A 17,341-nucleotide genomic window follows, 5' to 3' on the forward strand; every position below is an offset into this window, starting at 1 on the left:
ATAGGGAAGGTTTAAAAGGTGAGAAAAATTAGAATAATTGCCGGGAAAACCATAAAAACAACCCTTTTCTATTTCCCATACAAACGTTTAAGAGTCAAGGGGTAGGGTATGGTAGGGGTAGAGTAGTGTAGAGTAGGGATATGGAAGAAGTGCACATAAGTCAAAGCGAAGCTTGATCGGGTCCACTAGTTTTTTAATAAATAAACTATAGACAAAAAAGCACAAATAACAAAGATATTTGTAATTTTGTTTATGCCCATACAAATGTAACGATCATTATGATCAACGACGTCATTAATTCGTGCCATTTTGTATGGGGCGGTTTTCAGGGATCCGTATGGCAGTGCCGCAAATATGACCCTTTAAATCCCTGTAGCTCCGAAAGTAATGATCGCAGATACCCTGTTACTTTTTCAAAATTGCTTTACTATTAGCGTACTATTATATACATTATAAAAAACCGTCATTCCTACATGAATTTGAACCTTGATACTATCAAATATTATCATAATCTGACGTTTCAAATATCGAAATCCACTTTAAATAAATGAATTTTGACTTTGACTTTGATAAACCTTTGACTTTGCCGGGATCTGCATGTACTTTCTCTTCTGTACTGTGTGTTCTTTAATCCAAAATATCCTCCTTATCTTAAGGAGAAATTCACATTTCTGGAAGTGCAATCAGAGCTAAGAACATGTCGTGCTCTTACTCTGTGTATGTCTTTCCATAGGAGTAAATTTTACAAGTGTTCATTTGCTGTACGTGCTATTAAGCTATGGAATCTCCCAGTCGACATTCGGAAATCCAAATCCCTTGACATGTTTAAAAAATCCGTTAAGACATATTATCTTAGTCACTAGTTACAAATTTTATTTTATTAGAATATTTATCATACGACATAATGATATATTATATATATTAGTTTATTTTATGATATTTATAATTATTATATAGGTAATTTGTGTATTATGGTTTATGTATTAGTGTGTAGTTATTTGTATGTATGTATAATGTACATTATTATTACGTACACACCACCTACAGTTGTCCTAATAAGTTCCTAAGCCTAAGGTTGCCTGGAAGAGATCGCTACTAAGCGATAAGGCCGCCTTATGTATTCTACTTTTTCTTATGTTTCTGTTTTGCTTGATTTCTTTAATTTTTTTGTGGTATACAAATAAAGAATATTAAATAAAATAAAAAAAAAATCTTCTTTCAGGCCTCAGGAGCACAATTAGACAAGTACTGGCTCACTATATCAATGGGAGTGTTGCGAGTTATCTTCACTGTGGTCGGATGCATTCTTTGCAGACGATGCGGGAGACGGCCTTTGACCTTTGTTTCTGGTAAGACTCAATGATAATGGTATTATAGAGTAAGATCTCAGAGCGATCTGGAATATCTTATTTTCACACAGATGAAAACTTAGGTTTTCAATAGCGTTTCATGTGCTTTGAATAGCTGCGTGTTTGTGGAGACTTGCTCTGTGACACGTAGAATGACATTTGCTATCGACAAGTCACGTGATCAAGATCTGTCATTCCCATACATATTTCTAGTTTTCGAAGCGTTAGCGACCGTAGAAAGAGAATCAGCATGCCACTTGGCTAGGGGGGCTGGGCATGTACCAGGTAAGAAAGGTAACTAAAAGAAAGTTGCATGAATGTTACGCAACTACTGGAAGATGCCTGGACCGATTTGTATCATTATTTTTTGTTGGATAGGGTATACTCTTGAGGTGGTCATTTTGTCATAATGTTAGGATCTGATGATGGGATCCTGAAGAAATTTTCAAAAATCGTAAGGATGACTAGTGTGTTTGTTAATTTTTAAATTAAGTATTTTAAAGCACTGCAATGTAATGAAGGTATGGAGTCAATCTGATGATAGAACTTCACACCTTCACCTTCTACAGAAGGATTTGTAGAAACACAGATGACGGAACTCCTCAACGGTTCACAGTTTTGTGTCCAAAATTTTGGTGTCGTTCGCGGTCTCAACGAAAATGGACTACGTTTTGGCTGTTGACGAATTCACGAAAGTTTTTAAAGATAATTAATAAAGACAAATGCCTCTACACTAGTGGCTTACTACTTTCGTGGCGTTTGCGAAGTGTAGAGCGCGCTTTATATCTAATCTTTAACATATAAATAACTTGTTATACCTACTAATTTCACCATTTTTAGTGAACTGTAACTTCACCTACATGGTTGTTGATGTACATTGAATTCATGAAAGATTTTAAAGATAATTAATAAAGTACGAAGCTACACTAGCAGTTCACGGCATTCTGTCGTTTGCGAAGTATAGACCGCGCTTTTTGTCTAATCTCCAACATACAAATAACTTCGTATTCTACTAATTTCACCATTTTCAGTGAACTGTAACTTCACCTACATGGTTGTTGATGTACATCTTACTGTTACAGCCATTGGTTGTGGCTCCACCATGATCACCCTGGCGGTGTACCTCTACTTCGTGCAATACTGGAAGGACAACAACCTGCCGCCGCAGCAGTCCTGGATACCAGTGGCCAGTCTGTACCTCTTCACGATATTCTGTACCCTGGGCTACTTGATCGTCCCTTGGATCATGATTGGAGAAGTTTATCCTACGCAGGTGATATAATATGTTTTAAAATTTTTGATATATCTATACAGGGTGCTCGGTTGTATTTCCCATAATTTCAAGGCGTTGACGTGTCCACTTATAGGAGCCGAATTGCATAACTAATATTTCATACATAGTAATTCAAACAATTCCTACTATCCATGTATCACATCACACGTCTTTATCATTCCTAGCATTTTAAAATACGTAAAACTTGGCTTCGTCAAAGTTATAAGGGTGCGTATAAGGGACACATTTTAAGATCTACTTCATCATTATCAACCGATGAACGTCCACTGGACATAGGCCTCTTGCATGGACTTCCAAACAAAACGGTCTCGAGCCGCCAGCATCCAGTGGCTCAATGCTACCCGCTTGATGTCTTAGGTCTACCTAGTGGGAGGTCGACCAATACTACGCTTTCCGGTGCAGGGTCGCCATTCTACCACCTTGGGACCCCAACGTCCATGAGCTCGATTAAGATCTACTTACAAAATAAATATTATTTAGCCCTAAAATATTTATTTTAAAACACATGTCCCTTGAACATATTTAATTAATTTTCGGTACAGAATATAACCCCATAGTAATGGGAAATTTTCCCCAGCATCCTGTATAAAGAACTAACAATAGGCTAATTGACACTTTTTTAAAAAGGTCCTAAATTGTTCATTAAACGTTCTACTAGATTGTAAAATAAAATATAACATACAACATGAATACATAAAAATTTCAATTTTTAAATATTTTTTGACAATATGAGCCAAAACACTGTCGCCATGATGGTCTATATTCTATTGTTTCATGGCGTCACGTTAACAATAAACCTTATCTAAACGGAACGTTTGATAAATATTAGTCAATAATAAGTTTGAAATTTTTAATTAGTTTGTAAGCTAGTAGATTGTAATTTCACTTTTTTTTTGCTGAATAAAGAATTTTATTATTATCAAAAATCAAATGTAATAGGGATGATGACAGTTTTTTAAATTGTATACAAATTAAGAGTATACTAATAGCAAAGCAATTTTGTAAAAGCAACAGGGTATCTACGATCATTACTTTCGGAGCTACAGGGATTAAAAGGGTCAGATTTGCGGCGCTGCCGCGGTTCCCTGAAAAACGCTCCATACAAAATGACACGATTTTGTGACGCCGTTGGCTCGCTGATCGTTAGGTTTGTATGGGCGTTCAAACAAAATGACTAATATCTTTGTTATTTGTGCGTTTATGTTTATAGTTCATTTATTGAAAAATGTCACATTTATTGTAAGGAAGCTAAAACTGTATGAATTTTAATCTAATTACGATAAAAAAACATTTAATAGATTTTGAAATTTTATAATCTTATTTATTTTGCAAATATCCAGACAATCTTTGCTTTTTATGTATAAATGAGTTAACATTAACCTTATTTACCCGAATGTATCATAAAAATCAATATATTCAAACCTAGTCATCATCCCCATTAATAGTAGAAAATAAAATATTTTCCAGGTGCGTGGTGTAGTGGGCGGCATGACGACTTGTGCGGCTCACCTGTCCATCTTCTCCGTGGTGAAGACCTTCCCTTACATCAAGTACGGCATCCACGACTACGGCACCTTCGGCTTGTATGGCGTTATATCTCTCGCAGGTAAAAATACTGGATAGCACTACAGGGCCAGGCATTGACACTCCCAATCTGGGTGGTCTAGTTTAATTCATTTATTTCAAGTAAGCTAAGCAGTTTACAAGGACTTTTGTCTGTTAGTAAAGACTCCACCACCGGCTCGTAAGGAAGGAAGTCAATAAAAATTAAACAAATTGTATGTTAACAAATAAAATCTAAACTGCAGGAAATTACATACAATAAACAACTAAGAAGTTCAAAAAAATCTAAATTGTATGTATGTACTTCATAAATGGGTATGGTAAGAGAAGGCTGGAATATATTGTTCCAACCATCTTTAACGATTTTCCGGATGCGGTAAAGAATCTTTTAAAAGATACCAATATACTGACGAACGTACATAAGCGGAATCTAAATAATTATTTTTTGGGACAGCCTGTGTAGCGTCGCAGTACCGGTTCGTTCACACTTTTATTTAACTACCCTATAATGATTATTCTTGGTATTTATCCTCTTCTGTTTGTTAATTACTTTTGTTCCTAAATATTGTATTATGTAATAATAACCAGTGCACAGTAAAACCAACTGTGGTTTGTGTTGCACTATGGTTAGGCTTAATTTAAATGTGTTTTTTGTTGAATAATAAATAAATAAAATAAATTGTAAATTACAATAATAACAATTGTTAACATAGAATTTCTTATAGTTTTATAGTTAAGGTGGAAGCTGATCCAGATGGCCTCCAAGCACCTTTATCATTTAGAAATGTCGACTAAATAAATGTTTTTTTTACACCTTTCTTAAAGTTATGTAGTGGCAGATTGAGTTAGTGATTGATAGCCCATTTGACCTCTGCCTCCGATTCCGGAGGATGTGGGTTCGAATCCGCTCCGGGGCATGCACCTCCAACTTTTCAGTTATGTGCATTTTAAGAAACTAATTGTCACGTGTCTCCAACAGTGACGGAGAAATATAGTGAGGAAACCTGTGGTTCACAGGGACAATTACTTGTACACTTTTTTTTTTCTTTTATTATTTTTTTTTTTAAAAAGAATATTTGCCATATTTTTAAATATGACCAATATTCCCATTCCCCTCCAACTAGTCGGGAAAGACTGTGCTAGGAGTTGGTACGACAATAGACCAACGGGGCGGGGATCGAACCACCACCCCTCGGTGGTGAGTCCGACCGCTCTTACCGTTGAGCTATTGAGGCTCTAAGCTGTTGTATGAATAAATAAACAAATTGTTTATGTTTCAGGGTTGGTGTTCTTCTACATATTCCTCCCAGAGACTAAAGGGAGAACTCTACAAGAGATCGAAGATTACTTCTGCGGTAGAACGAAAACTTTAAAGAAAGTGAAAACGCCACCAACCGAAACTGCGTGAAAAGCAAGCATTTTGAATATAGTGAAATACTCGTATGTAACTTGTTAATCATAGTAGGTATAAGTCGCTAATAAAGAGGGTATGAGCTAGATATACCAAATTAAAGAGCCGCCCAAAGTATGTAAAAAACGGACAGCTGCGAATCGGTCTCGCCTACCGGGTTCCGTATAAAATCGAAAACTAAATCATAAAAATAATTAAAAATATGTATAGGCGTGTGCCAATGAAGCCCTTTCATAAATGATAGTCTATATACGGTTTACTTACAATTCACATGACCGCCTTGCATGAAGACTCTAGTTTTTTGTGATTTTAATACAAATGTATAGTTTTTATATGTTTCTGTATACTTGTAGTAGGTATAAATCAATATAACCCGGTCCCGAGCTACACACATTCATTTTTAACTGATGGAGTTTTATTTAATCGAAATTTCAATCAAAATCATTGGAAAAAACTATACAGTTAAAACTGACGAGTTATGAGTTTTTCATAGTTCTATCGATAGTGTTCGAGTTACGGAACCCTCAAAATGAGCCCAATTATAATTACGAATTTCAAATCACATTTTATAAAAAAACATGATAGATTAAAATCGTCCGAAACCTTCTACGCGGGTTCAACTCGCACTTCGTCCCGTTTTACAAACGACTGCAAAGGTTAGGTGCTATGTATGTTTATTACTACTAGGCAAAAAATTATTTTTGCTTGCTGATTTCACTGAGCAAAATACACTTTTACTAGTGAGATGAAAATAGTATTATTTGTAAATAATAATGTCACGTTTTTATGCATTTGTAAAAATCTACTCGAGAAGTGCTAATATAAATTCTGTTCATGCTTGAAATAGATGAACCTTTTTATTAAAAAAAAAAATACATTTGTAATATATAATTAATTATTTTTCTGTGAAAATATTTTTAATATTTATTTTTGCTAAATCGAGTTTTATAGATCGTAAGAGAGTAAAAGAGTATTATCTATATTTGTAATATTTTTATCCGACTACGAAAGGTTATATTATGATTTTGTATATATATTATAATTATAGTTGCAATTTGTATAAAGGTATTAAGTAATGATATTTTATACTATTAGATATGTTACGTGCCATAAAATCACCGCAAAAAGTGATCCAAATTTTACTTCACACAGTATATAATGTAAGTAAACACAATTTCGTGTTTACTTACATTATATATTTATGTATAAGTAGGTATATAGTTTTAGGAAAGCTCAGTGTTAGTCGACCCTCCACTAGGTGGACCGAGGACATCAAGCGGGTTGCAGGGAACCGCCTGGATGCTCGCGACTTGAGACCGTTTTGTTTGGAAGTCCATGCAAGAGGCCTATCTATGTTCAGCAGTGGACGGCTGATATGATGTTGATGATGATGTATATGATGATGATTATGATGATGATGATGATAATGATATAGTTCTTACACTTAAACACACAACTCGATATTGACAATATGTAGGTACTCGTATTATTTCTTTGAATAACTTTCGTTGCTTATGCGACTGAATGAAATGAAGACAATTAGCCACCTTTGTTCGCCTCAGTTTCGTCGCGCTAGTGACATATCTAATAGTATAAATCTTTGGGTAATAGGTATATTATAATACTTATAGGTAAAGAGAGTATAATTGGTGCCATTTGAAATAATCAAGAATAATTTATTTTTAGATAATTTTATCTTTAGTGAAAATGGCAGCTAAGCTTATTATGTTAATTAAATAGTTTGTGAACAAAGTAGCGGTAATTGTATTTATATAATTTGATATAATATTGAGACTTAGAAATGCTTTATTTGCAAATGTACAGTGCCTTCAATGTAGTTGTTTTAAATAATAAAAGCAATATTTAATAAAGTGGTCGTGTTATTTTACAAACGTAAGCAAGCCATACTAATATTATAATGAGAAAATTTGGTTGTATGACTGTTTGTTTTCATTGAATAGGTCCTGAAGCTATTGCAGACCGATTTGAATTTTTTTCACCAATAAAAAGTTACAATATCAGGAAATAACCTAGGCTATATTTGCAACCGCGGGGTTCTGCTAGTGTCAAATATATTCTAGTAAGTACCTTCAATATGTTAATCATATAGTATCAGCATTAGGTATCTCGAAGTTCTTGCAAAGACACAATAACAGAAGGTCAGAAGCGCACAGGTAAGTTCCTACTCGAAGTATTTCTGTACTCTGACAAATTCGATCTATATCCTGCTAGAAAGCCGAAATTCTCAGAATGTGACATATATAGAGTACTATTTAAACATGGTATTCATTCACTCATTATTAACCCATATTCAGTTTACTGATGAGCTCGTGACTCCTGTCATAATGAGATGGGTTAGGCCAATAATCCACCACGCTGGCCCAATGCGGATTGGCAGACTACACACACGTAGAGAATTAAGAAAATTCTCTGGTATGCAGGTTTCCTTTTCCAGGATGATTTTTCCTTCAAAGTTTACACACAATTTAAAAGTTGGAGGTGCTTGCCCCGGACCAGATTCGACAATTGAACAATGTTAATGTTATCTTTATAAAACAAAAAATACGATGATTTTTCATAGGCTTCGATTCAATCGTTAATCAGCTATTATCGAGCACACATGTTTTCCATTGTTTTCCTTTGTGTGTTTATAGTTACATGGTGCAATGGGAATTTGATAGACGTTGTAAATCGAAGTAAGTTTTATACTAATTAATTGTTCAATCATTTGTTTGTTCATCATCATTAATTGTGTATCAAGTTAATAATAATCCGTGAGTAGCTTGATTTTGATGAGACGCTCAACTTTTTTATTTACGAAAATTCTTGATTCTGGTAGCTACCTGGGTAAATTTCTGAGCATCGGAACGAGGTAATATACCACTTTGAAGACACGCAATTTGAAGATTGTGGCTGTTAAATTGTAACCAGTTAATAACACAGTAAAAAACATCTGGTTAGTAACAACTGGTTACTAACCAGATGTTTTTTACTGTTGCTTAATTCATAGTTATACCTACCTACAACTTAACAGCTACAATGTCCTACAAATTGCGTGGGCTATTAGTACCTACGGGATCACGCGGGTCTGCTTGTATACAATAAGGAACTTTTACTTTAATAGATATAGAAAACTCTCACTCAACTCAACTCATTGTAATTGTTTTTTTACAAGGAAAGACAAAAGCAGATGGCATCGAATTCGACTCTATATCTAGAAGCACTCTTCTACAAATCTTAGCCGAAGTTGACGAGAACCTTCGAAGTATGAACAAAAAGGAGCAACCTATAATTACAGCAAATTTTGCTAACAACAAGTATACACGGCCTTTTATATATCCTGAAGTATCTAAGAAGCGACTTAGGAACACTTCCTTTAGGAACACCTAAAGTCTATTTTTAAAGCTCACATAATGGACAGGCCTTCCTGCATATCTTCTTCGTTGGTACACTCTTGACAAAGTGGTCGTTGTTAGCGACGGAAATGCCACTATTTTTGGTTAATCTGTGCCTTCTAATAAATAGACAAAACGTATATGGTGACAGCGTACGTCATACTATGACAACCTTTTAAACATACAAACTGACTTTTACGCCAAGTGCCTAATCGTCACCATATACGTTTCCGATTTAAGCCGTTTTACAAAGAAATATCTGTGTTTTTATTAAGCCTGGCCCTTCAGTCGTGGTTATTATTTACGGGTAGTGGCAAGCTTTACGATCCCTCGCCATTCCTTCCGTAGTTAAGCTCTCGTAGCACATTCGTGGAGCGTACCATGGATAGCAGTTTCGATTTGATGACCTTCAACGCGTCCTTGTGCCTTCGACCTTTCCTTCCTCCATATAGAAGAGAGGATATGAAGCTTAGATCTTCTTTTAGGAATGCCAGATGAAAAATACATGAACATATATTGTGCAATAAAATATAGTTTACGTTTATTATTGTTTTTATTATTATTGGATATCAAACTTAGGTAAATGATCGCGACGTGAAATCTACCCACACAGTGGGTAGATTTCACGTCGCGATGTTCACGTCACATGTTTTATCCTATGTGTAAGTAGTTGTATTGTTTGTGGGTAATTTAGTAATAAATCGGTTATGTGACCGACTCGGTCTCTGATTAGGTATTGTTCCTGTTTATTATAGGACTCAAAAGTGATTACAAATATAAGAAAACTAATGTCGGACAAAGGTTATGATTCACAACACTTGTCAGGACAACGTAATTAACAAATCAAACTGTAACCAAAATAAGACCCTAGAATGGCAGAGAATGACCTTGAGTGGAGTCACGCACTTGTGAACGATGTGTGTAGGGTTAAAGGTACCTTTGACTGTATACAAACACTCCCCTTTTCCACGCAAGTCACTCTCCCCGCCTATCCCAAGTAACCCATAAAGAATTACACAACAAGAGATGTGAACGGCTCGAACGCCACTAGCACACTGAAGCCGTCCGTACCGCAAGTCGTTGGAAAGCGGCGATAACATGTTATATTATACGTATCGTAATTATTGTAACAGCTAACTGGCGAGTAAAAATTACAAATGTATTTGTGAATGTCATTCAAAATGCCTATTGGAAAAATGTGAAGAAATGAAGAAAAGACGTTAACCCTTTCACCGGAGTCGCTGCATATCACCTTTTGAAATTTTGCTCTTACATTTCGGACAGGCCCAGTCAGGTCTTTTCTCGCAATCAATACATGCTTTATGATACACGGTACACCTGCTAAAGCAATGACAAGCTACCCCTTGACTGACTGCGATCTCACCTGATGGTAAGTGACGATGCAGTCTAAGATGGAAGCGGGCTTACTTGGGAGGGGTACAAATTTATTCTACCCATACCTTTGAAAGTTTTTACGCGACATCGTATCGGAATGCTAAATTGCTTGGCGGTACGGCTTTGCCATTGGGGTGATAACATGGCCGATGCCTACCATCAGACCAGAAATTATAAAATCCTAAACTGGCCCTTGCTGGGAATCGAACCCAAGACCTTTCTGTTGGGAACCATAGCACTGCCAATTGTGCCAGAGAGATTTTTTATTCTTTACAAGTAAGCTCTTGACCATAATCTCACCTGATGGTAAGTGATGATGCAATCTAAGATGGAAACGAGCTAACTTGTTAGGAGTAGGATGAAAATACACACCCCTTTCGGTCTCGGTAGTATAAAATGTCTGTCTATTACAGACCAGAAGATGATTGACAGCGTCATGAAAGAACAAAAATCATGTCATGATTATATACTCTTTGAGAAAAACAAAGATGTGACACAAGACTCTATTTGTCAAAATAAAGAAGAAATCTGTTGATTACTTATCATAGGATTTGTAATTTACCGTATTAAAATGCAGGTTTAATATGTGTTTCCTAAAGCAGCTAAATGTCGACAAGAGGCTTAGATGTGACCTATCCAGATCCCGGTTTTTGGACAAAAACTTCCTTAATACAATTGGGTTACGGTATTTGGGTTAACTTAACGATGGTGACCATTGGTTTTGCATATGGGTTCTCTGCGGTTGTCATCCCTCAGTTGAGAGCAGTTGACTCGAAAATAAATGTGTCGATTTCTGTCGAGTCTTGGATCGGTGGGTAAATGTTAACTTTTTGTTGCTTACTTAATTTTGTTGGCTGATAGGAGGTTTCGGCTTTGGCTAGATACCACCCTACCGGCAAAAACGTGCTGTTAAGCGGCTTTACAGTACGATGTCCTGTAGAAACCAAAAGGGGTGTGGATTTTCATCCTACTCCTAACAACTTAGCCCGCTTCCATCTCAGATTGCATCATCACTTACCAGCAGGTGATCTTCACTCACCATTGTAGTCAAGGGCTAACTTGTAAAGAATAAAACAAAAATTGTCGTATTTATACCCTTATTTTAAAGTTTATTAGTAAAGAGTGAACATCAAGTATGGCTTTTCATATGGATAATATCCCAGTGGAGATGACCTCTGCCTCCGATTCCGGAGGGTGTGGGTTTGAGTCTGGTCCGGGGCATGCATCTCCAACGTTTCAGTTGTGTGCATTTTAAATATCACATGTCCCAAACGGTGAAGGAAAAATATCGTGAGGAAGCCTGCATACCAGAGAATTTTCTTCGTGTGTGAAGTCTGCCAATCCGCATTGGGCCGGCGTGGTGGATTATTGGCCCCACTCATTCTGAGAGGAGACTTGACCTCATCAGTGAGCCCAATATGGGTTGATATATTTATTATTATATACAGTGTGATGCTATTCAAATCAGCGTGTCAAAATGTCGCTGCATTTTCATGTTTCCGTAGAATATAATTTATAATACTGTATGTTTGTTTGCAGCTAGCACTATAACACTTTTTGCTCCCATCGGCTGCATCCTGGGCGGGTATTTGATAGACAAATACGGGCGGCGCAGCATGCTCATCTGCGGACATGTTCCTCTTATTATTGGATGGGCTTATACCGCTGTAGCAAGCACTCCGGGAGATATTATTTTAGGTACTTTATATGTATGAAATCAGAATTTTCTTTTTCAAAATTTAACATATAGTTAGAGGTCGCCCGCGATTCCCATTTTGAAATGCGTGCTTGTGGAAAAAAGCGTGAAATTATTTTTTTAATTAAGCGTGAAACTACTATATTTTTTGGGTTAAAAAGGAACCTATATTTTGCTCCAAGTTCCAATTTACCAGAATTCATCAATTCGATTCAGTGGTTTAGTTTTGAAAAGACAGACAGACTTATTTTCGGATTTGTAGATATACGATGGATATATTATATATTTTTTTTGTAAAAAGAGATATATACCTATTATGTACTGGCAGACGCCCGCCACTTTATCCATGTGAAAACAATGTAAACTTTTAACTCCTATTTCACCACTTAAATATTATTGAATCACATTATATTTCGTATTTTTTGATTTATTTTTTGATTTTGATATATATTATTAATAAACAAATTTAAAAAATTCTAAAACTGTCCATTCAAACTTTTAACTCTCATTTCACCCTATTTTAGAGTCAAAAAGTACCCTTTATTTTGCTCCAAAGTTCCATTTTACCAAAATCATCATGAGCGGTTCAGCCGTATAGTCGTCAAAAGGTAACAGACAGACAGACTTACTTTCGCATTTATAATATTAGTATAGATATTATTCGTTTTGGTTGTCATATTACTCGTAATGAAAAATATTTTGGACGACTATTTGTAGGTCGAGGTTTTGTTGGTTTCGGCATTGGTCTAGCGCTGAGTGCTCCGAGAGTGTACATGACTGAGGTGTGCCTTCCAAACATGCGCGGCATCGTCGGCTCCTTCCCCAACCTGGCCATGGCTACTGGTATCACAATCCAGGTAAAGTATTTCTCATTATACAAGTAATTATAACTACTAAAAATAAAGATAAATAACTAAGAATAAAAATAAAACTAGAAGCGGAATGTTCTTATGAAAATTGAAAGAAAGAAAGAAAGAAAGAAAAATGCGTTTATTTCAAAATTATGCCACACATCACAATTTCTCCAGTACACCATGACATCCAGGACAATACCCTGCGATGTGTGGCATAACCCAGAAAATGGCCCCAGCTCAGCATAATGCTACGTGACCATTTGAATTTGGACACGTAGCGCTGATTTTCAATTGGAACTACAGATTGGGTAAAAATGGATACTGCCGTTGTGCAGGGTTCGATTCCCAGTTCGCGTTAGTTAAGGAATCCAAGCGCACGGCAGTGCGCAGGCCAAGTTTTAGCAACAGGCCGCGTGCATGTCGTGCACTATTTACACGAACCGTTCCGACCCACTGTAGCTCAGTGCCTATTGCAATGGGGATGATGACTAGGTTATATATTGATTTTTATGATACATTCAGGTAAATAAGGTCAATGTTAACTAATTTATACAGAAAAAGCAAAGATTGTCTGAATATTTGCAAAATAAATAAGATTATAAAATTTCAAAATCTATTAAATTTTTTTTATCGTAATTAGATGAAAATTCATACAGTTTTAGCTTCCTTACATTAAATGTGACATTTTTCAATAAATGAACTATAAACATAAACGCACAAATAACAAAGATATTAGTAATGTTGTTTGAACGCTCATACAAACCTAACGATCAGCGAGCCAACGACGTCACAAAATCGTGCTATTTTGTATGGAGCGTTTTTCAGGGATCCGCGGCAGCGCCGCAAATCTGACCCTTTAAATCCCTGTAGCTCCGAAAGTAATGATCGCAGATACCCTTATGCTTCTACAAAATTGCTTTGCTATTAGTATACTCTCAATTTATATACAATTTAAAAAACTGTCATCATCCCTAAAACTGTACCTACGTAACCATATACTAGTGCTAAAACTGTATGCCAAATTTCATAGATAAAGCTTCAGTAGATCCTGAAGTATATATAACCCTGTGATTATAGCTAATTTTGACACTGATTTACCTAAATTAATATTATAAAGCGCTTAAATGGACCAGTCCTAGGATTATGGGCTACCGATTTAAAATTCTTTGATGGGCGTTATACAGTGGCGTGCATAAGGTTTCTAACTAGGGTGTGCACTGTACGTAAAAATTGGAAAATTCATTGTACAAATAAGTATTAAGCGGGTCCAACATACTTTTTTATTCCTTAGGGTCGGCAGTACATTTTGCATCTATGAAGTGCGCGCTAGTGACGCCAAAATACTGACAGCTTAACACAGTTTTTTAACTTTTTTTAGCAGTCTAGTCTAGTTTCAGTCATTTACCAATAACCTCTAAACATTTGTTTAGTACGTACGCTGCTCAATATGTGGGCTACCGCTTACCAGGCTCCCCAGGATATAATGCTAGATACGCCAATAGGACTTTTAATGTTTCAGGCCGGTTTAGGTTCTATCATACAGTGGACATCTATATCTTCAATCAATGCTGTGTATTCACTGACGCTGTTTATAGTCAACTGGCGACTGCCCGAGTCACCGTATTTTCTGCTCAAGCGAGCATCGGTGGGAGAGGCAGAAGTTTGCCTCAGGAAGTTCCGAGCCAAAGACTACAATTTCCAACCAGAAATTGAAGATCTTATAGACTTCAAAAACGATAACGAAATCCGCAAGTATAAAGTGCCTTTTATTTTTATTTTTTTTCTTCTTTTTAGGGTTCCGTGTCACAAAAGGTAAAACGGAACTCTTATAGATCACTTTGTCGTGCGTCTGTTTGTTTTTCTGTATAGCTAGCTGTCTGTAGCACCGCCATTGCCAGACTGAAAAATTCCTAAAATAATAAAAGCTCGGTATATAAGACTCAGGACTCGAACCCTGATCCCAAGATACGAAGCTGCAAAGAAGATTTATGATATATTTTTTACGCTCCGCGGTTTCACCTGATTGGGTCCAGTTGCCGTAAAACGGGGAAAGCCGTACGGGGATTAAATATTAAATATAAAACCTATAACACTCACAAATAATGTGGCTTTCTTGTGGTAAAAGAATTTTCAAAATCGGTTCAGTAGAACCAGAGATTACCCCTTGGCCATTATAATACCACTAACCTTACTCTTACCTCTTTATATATTAGTTTATTTATTTGATACACCTACAACTAGTTAGTACACAGTACATGTTATAAAAAAATAGTACACAATGATCGTGGACATTGTGTCCAGCCACTAACAGGTGTATTATAGCTTGATATGAAAAACGTTTTAGGATTGTTTAGGATCGACAAAAGAAATATATGGTGCTCCTTTTAATCAATTACACATATTTAAGAAGCACTAGTATAGTATAAATTTATGATTATAAAATTAATTGTGATTTTAGATTGACGTTTAAGCAACAGATGGCAGCTCTATTCAGCCGCTCGTCGTGCCAACCGTTTTTGTTGATGACAACCTATACCCTTTTTGGCGAGCTATCTGGGGCATCCGTTGTGTCACTATGGACCGTTGATATGTTACAAGTAAGAGAATAATATTGAAAACATACCTATCTAGTTTCTTTTTTTCTTTGTGTGTCTGTCCTTTAGTGAAGATTAACATTTTTTAGGGATCCGTAGTCAACAAGAAACCCTCTACAGTTTCACCTTGTGTTTGCTCGTCCGTCCACTGATTAGCTTGTGTGTCTCCTTTAGTGAAGGGTATCAATTTTTAGGGTTCCGTAGTCATCAAGAAACCCTTTACAGTTTCATCGTGTCTGTTTGTTTGCCCGTCCGTCCACTGATTAGCTGAAATACTTACTTACTATTAATTATTATTAGGTTGTTTATAGATAAGTGAAAAAAATCACAGATAATATACAACTACGAAACGATAGAGTACGCGTAGTCCGACGCATTTGGTTAGTTTTTAATAAGATAATAATGATTGACGCACAATGATATGAATGATCGCAGAGAAACTGCCGTTCTATGATATTACAAAACAAGAAAACACGGTAAACAAGATACGTTGTTTTATAGTGATATTCATATCGCATATGGTTACGTAAATTGGAATTGGATTATTTTATATGGCTAAAAAATAAGGGAAAATTAGAAGTATGTACATTGCATCTAGCAAATTATAGGGGACTAAAATAACTGCAGTTTCGCAAATACGTATTATATTGTTTTTAGATAAGTACCTACAGTGTTTTGTCGTGGTTAGGCACCGACAGCAATGCTCGGTGGTACTTGATAATAAAAAATAGTTGACAGAATAATAATTTCGTGTCTACAGAATACCTATTCATCCGTGAACGCTGACATTGGGAACTTTATTTTGGGCATCACGAGAATCATTGCTGGAGTATTCGGAGGCTTTTTGATATTCCATAGTGGAAGACGACTCTTGGCCATTACTTCAGGTATAGAACAGCCACGTATTATGTAAGACTAGCAGATGCATCGGTGTTTTACCCGCGTAGTTCCAACCAATCACAGCAAAAACTTTACCTCTTTGTAATATTAGTATTTATGACAGATGTCCAGTCTTTACCTTTATTGACAATTTATTAGGTCATTCCTTAAAACATGGTAGATCGTACGGAACCTTCACGTGAGTTCAACTCGCACTTGACCCTTTTTTTTTTAAATTATTAAAATTGACTTTGATTTCCAGCTCTAGGCGCTGGCATATCGTACGTAACGCTTGGGGTGCTTACGATGTCTTGGATGGAAACTACTATAATACCGCAGATTCTCTTCATGTTCTATGTGCTGTTTGCTGGGATGTGCTTCTATACATTGCCACCTTTGATTCTGTACGAGCTTTATCCTTTACAAGTGAGTTATTAATTCTTACTATTTAACTACTACTATTCTTTGTACATACGTCAACCTTTATCACGTCTTTTGTTGAGCCTTAATATATGTCAACAATCCTAAAACAATAATTTGCCTGGCATGGTTGATCGCGAGTTTCTGAATTTTTGTGGTCTTTCTTCATTACAAGTATCTTGTAAGTTAATTTACTTATTAAATAGAGCTAAATAGACATTTTGAATATAACTTCAATTTAGCCACGTCTATTTTCCGATTTTAACCCAATTTATACGTAGTTAAAATTTCAACCAGACCCAATTTTGTGATCTTGTGTTAGTGACAGAAGATCGCTCAAAAACGTTTTCCACAAAGATATCTTCGAAAGCAATGATCGAAGATACACAGTTACTTTTACAAAACTGCTCTAGTATTAGCATTCTTTGATAATCTAGTACCTATACAACAGTCAAAATGTAAAATTCCCAATCTTTTTCAGGTTCGAGGTT

General features: G+C 36.0%; 2 protein-coding genes across 2 annotated transcripts in view; both read left to right on the forward strand.

The window, feature by feature from the left end:
• LOC112052292 (facilitated trehalose transporter Tret1) overlaps positions 1 to 7,479 on the forward strand; it is a 28,478-nt gene extending 20,999 nt beyond the window's left edge. Inside the window, exons 7-10 of the mRNA XM_024091313.2 lie at positions 1,223 to 1,349; positions 2,432 to 2,622; positions 4,111 to 4,249; positions 5,487 to 7,479. Of these exons, the coding sequence (XP_023947081.1) occupies positions 1,223 to 1,349; positions 2,432 to 2,622; positions 4,111 to 4,249; positions 5,487 to 5,614 (585 nt within the window). The 3' untranslated portion in view covers positions 5,615 to 7,479. The remainder of the gene's footprint in view (positions 1 to 1,222; positions 1,350 to 2,431; positions 2,623 to 4,110; positions 4,250 to 5,486) is intronic.
• Positions 7,480 to 11,112: 3,633 nt separating this feature from the next.
• Positions 11,113 to 16,698, forward strand: LOC112052307 (facilitated trehalose transporter Tret1-like). The gene is made up of 6 exons (XM_052882632.1): positions 11,113 to 11,218; positions 11,947 to 12,105; positions 12,821 to 12,960; positions 14,477 to 14,709; positions 15,416 to 15,554; positions 16,693 to 16,698. Exons 1-6 carry the CDS (start codon positions 11,113 to 11,115, stop codon positions 16,696 to 16,698), a joined length of 783 nt encoding a protein of 260 aa, XP_052738592.1.
• Positions 16,699 to 17,341: the final 643 nt, after the last annotated feature.

This window comes from Bicyclus anynana, chromosome 7 (genome assembly GCF_947172395.1).
Source record: "Bicyclus anynana chromosome 7, ilBicAnyn1.1, whole genome shotgun sequence".
NCBI classification, from domain to species: Eukaryota; Metazoa; Arthropoda; class Insecta; order Lepidoptera; family Nymphalidae; genus Bicyclus; species Bicyclus anynana.

Coding starts and splice junctions, on each gene's coding strand:
- LOC112052307 (XM_052882632.1), top strand. CDS start 11,113: ATGGTGACCATTGGTTTTGCATATGGGTTCTCTGCGGTTGTCATCCCT. Junction 11,219..11,946: donor TTCTGTCGAGTCTTGGATCG/GTGGGTAAATGT, acceptor GTTTGTTTGCAG/CTAGCACTATAACACTTTTT. Junction 14,710..15,415: donor AACGATAACGAAATCCGCAA/GTATAAAGTGCC, acceptor TTGTGATTTTAG/ATTGACGTTTAAGCAACAGA.